This window comes from Salmo trutta, chromosome 17 (genome assembly GCF_901001165.1).
Source record: "Salmo trutta chromosome 17, fSalTru1.1, whole genome shotgun sequence".
In the NCBI taxonomy this organism is placed as follows: domain Eukaryota; kingdom Metazoa; phylum Chordata; class Actinopteri; order Salmoniformes; family Salmonidae; genus Salmo; species Salmo trutta.
In genome coordinates this window covers 56,422,347-56,425,714 of record NC_042973.1, presented here as the reverse complement: position 1 = coordinate 56,425,714, position 3,368 = coordinate 56,422,347, and the positions used below count along the sequence as shown (strand labels likewise).

General features: G+C 41.8%; 1 protein-coding gene across 1 annotated transcript; it reads left to right on the top strand.

Moving 5' to 3' along the window:
* LOC115152471 (uncharacterized) lies at positions 1-879 on the top strand. The gene has a single exon (XM_029697349.1). It carries the CDS (start codon positions 12-14, stop codon positions 636-638), a length of 627 nt encoding a protein of 208 aa, XP_029553209.1. The 5' UTR covers positions 1-11; the 3' UTR covers positions 639-879.
* Positions 880-3,368: the final 2,489 nt, after the last annotated feature.

Here is a 3,368-nt window from a genome sequence, read left to right as displayed (position 1 = left end):
TCCGGCAGTACATGCCCAGCAAGCCAGCAAAATACGGGATCAAGTCATGGGTGGCTTGCGACGCCAAATCCAGCTACGCTTGGAAGATGCAAGTGTACACAGGGAAGGCGACCAGCGGAGGCCCAGAGAAGAACCAGGGGATGCGGGTTGTCCTGGATCTGACACAGGGACTGAGGGGTCACAATGTCACATGTGACAATTTCTTTACGTCTTATGAACTCGGACAGCAGCTCTTCAAGAGGAACATCACCATGGTTGGCATGGTTCGAAAGAATAAGCCTGAGCTCCCCCCTGCACTGCTTGCGTCAAGGGACAGAGGGGTCCTCTCATCAAAGTTTGCCTTCACGCCCACCACCACTCTAGTTTCCTACCTCCCAAAGAAAAGCAAGAACGTGTTACTTCTGAGCAGACTGCCCACAGAGGTTGAAATTAGCCATCGCCAGGACAGCAAGCCAGCCATCATCCTAGACTACACCTGCAACAAAGGAGGTGTGGACAACCTAGATAAGGTGATTGGAACGTACAGCTTCAGAAGGATGACTGCCCGCTGTCCCCTGGTCATCTTCCACAACATCATTGATGTTTCCTCCTACAATGCCTTTGTCATATGGACAGAGATCAACCTGACGAGCGACTAGCCACTGACCCGGCCACTGCCCCGTCCGGGCCCAGTAAGAGGAAGAGGTGTCAGATCTGCCCACCCAAGAAGGACAGTAAAACAAATACTGTGTGCTGCAGGTGTTAGAAATATATCTGCAAAGGCTGTGCACATGCATACTGTCACACATGTGCTACTTGGGGCTGACCCCGAGGACAGCGGGTGTATACATAATACCAGGACAACGGGAGGGTTAAATTGCAAGTTGTAATGCAACAAAATAGGAAAAACGCCAAAGGGGATGAATACTTTTGCAAGGCACTGTACGTGGCTACATGTAGCGTGTTGTTTCCTGATGACTGTTTTAGGATGTTGTGTGACTTTGCTCTCAGGGAGATGACTGATAGAAGAAGAACTGAAATAAGGGAACACATTGTTACTTTGGCCCAATGCCTAGAAACTACGTGTTCAAGATCATTATCAGCTTTTTGCACCCTGAGAGCAGAGACGCCTAGTTTGTGAATGAGTGGTGGTGGCTGCATCATGTTATGGTTATGCTTGTCATTGGCAAGGACTACGGATTTTTTTCGGACACAAATTAATGGAATAGAGCTAAGCACAGGCAGAATCCTAGAGGAAAACCTGGTTCAGTCTGCTTTTCTACAGTCATTGGGAGAAAAATGTACCTTTCAGCACAACAATAACCTAAATCAAAAGGCCAAATATACACTGGAGTTGCTTACCATGACGACATTTAATGTTCGTAAGTGGCCTAGTTACAGTTTTGACTTCAATCGTTTTGAAATCTATGGCAAAACATCTGCAATGATCAGCAATCAACTTGAAAGAGGTTGAAGAATAATAAATAAATTGCAATTATTGTAAAATCCAGGTGTGCAAAGCTCTAAGAGACGAACCCAGAAAGACTCACAGCTCCCAAAGGTGATTCTAGCATGTATTGACTCAGGGGTGTGAATACTTATATAAATGAGATATTTGTGTATTTAATTTTCAATAAATTTGCAAACATTTCTAAAAACATGTTTTCACTTAGTCATTATGGGGTATTGTGTGTTGATGGGTGAGAAAAATGATAAATTTAATCAATTTTGAATTGGAATAAGTCAAGGGGTATGAATACTTTCTGAAGGCACTTTAGTACATGTTTTGACCTTAAACCTCAATTAACTGAACAAGTTAACTCTGATTTGTTTCATATTTGCATGTGTTTTATCTTTATCTACTGCATTTGACATCATCTAAGGGGTTTGTGTTGTGCCCCCCATCGGTTGAGACACAAGATGCTCTTGAATGTTGTGGCTGATAAATGTACTAAAATGGGATTCAAATTTAAATGTCAACTTTCAAATGGTACCACAAAGATGGATGGAGGACCACACATCAGAACGTTGACTTGAATGGTACCACAAAGATGGATGGAGGACCACCCATCAGAATGTTGACTTGAATGGTACCACAAAGATGGATGGAGGACCACCCATCAGAATGTTGACTTAAATGGTACCACAAAGATGGATGGAGGACCACACATCAGAACGTTGACTTGAATGGTACCACAAAGATGGATGGAGGACCACCCATCAGAACGTTGACTTGAATGGTACCACAAAGATGGATGGAGGACCACACATCAGAACGTTGACTTGAATGGTACCACAAAGATGGATGGAGGACCACACATCAGAATGTTGACTTGAATGGTACCACAAAGATGGATGGAGGACCACACATCAGAACGTTGACTTGAATAGAAATATCTGTTGTTTTTAATTATGCTGTCAATTCTCCATAGGAAACATATTGAAATTATAGAAATATAGATAATAGACATGACCATTTAAGGTGACATTCTGCTGTCATCTTTGTAATTAGACGTTAACATTTCAATTCAATTTAAATGTCAATGGTGTACCATTGGTGACCGAGTGGCGCAGCGGTCTAAGGCACTGCATCTCAGTGCTAGAGGCGTCACTACAGACCTGGGTTTGATCCCAGTGTTTCTATCTCAAACAGTTTTGTTAATTTTCAGTCTTCTGTGATGTACAGTACCGGTCAAAGTTTGGACACAACTACTCATTCCAGGGTTTTCTTTATTATTACTATTTTATACACTGTAGAATAATAGTGAAGACATCAACACTATGAAAACTACGAAATAACGCATATAGAATCATGTAGTAACCAAAAAAGTGTTAAACTAATTCATTTTTATTTTTTATTTTAGATTCTTCCAAGTAGCCACCCTTTGCCTTGATGACAGCTTTGAACACTCTTGGCATTCTCTCAACCAGCTTCATGAAGTAGTCACCTAGAATGCATTACAATTAACAGGTGTGCCTTGTAAAAAAGATCATTTGTGGAATTTCTTTCCTTCTTAAAATGCGTTTGAGCCAATCAGTTGTGTTGTAACAAGGTAGGGGTGGAATACAAAAGATAACCCTATTTGGTAAAAGACCAAGTCCATATTATGGCAAGAACATCTCAAATAAGCAAGGAGAAATGACAGTCCATCCTTATTTTAAGACATGAAGGTCAGTCAATCAGGAAAATGTCTAGAACTTTGAAAGTTTATTCAAGTGCAGTCGCAAAAACCGTCAAGCACAATGATGAAACTGGCTCTCATGAGAACCGCCACAGGAAAGGAGGACCCAGAGTTACCAGCCTCAGAAATTGCAGCCCAAATAAATGCTTCACAGAGTTCAAGTAACAGACACATCTCAACATCAACTGTTCAGAAGAGACTGCGTGA

What these genes read in the sequence shown, in the direction of transcription:
- LOC115152471 (XM_029697349.1), top strand. Translation starts at nt 12, where the DNA reads ATGCCCAGCAAGCCAGCAAAATACGGGATCAAGTCATGGGTGGCTTGC.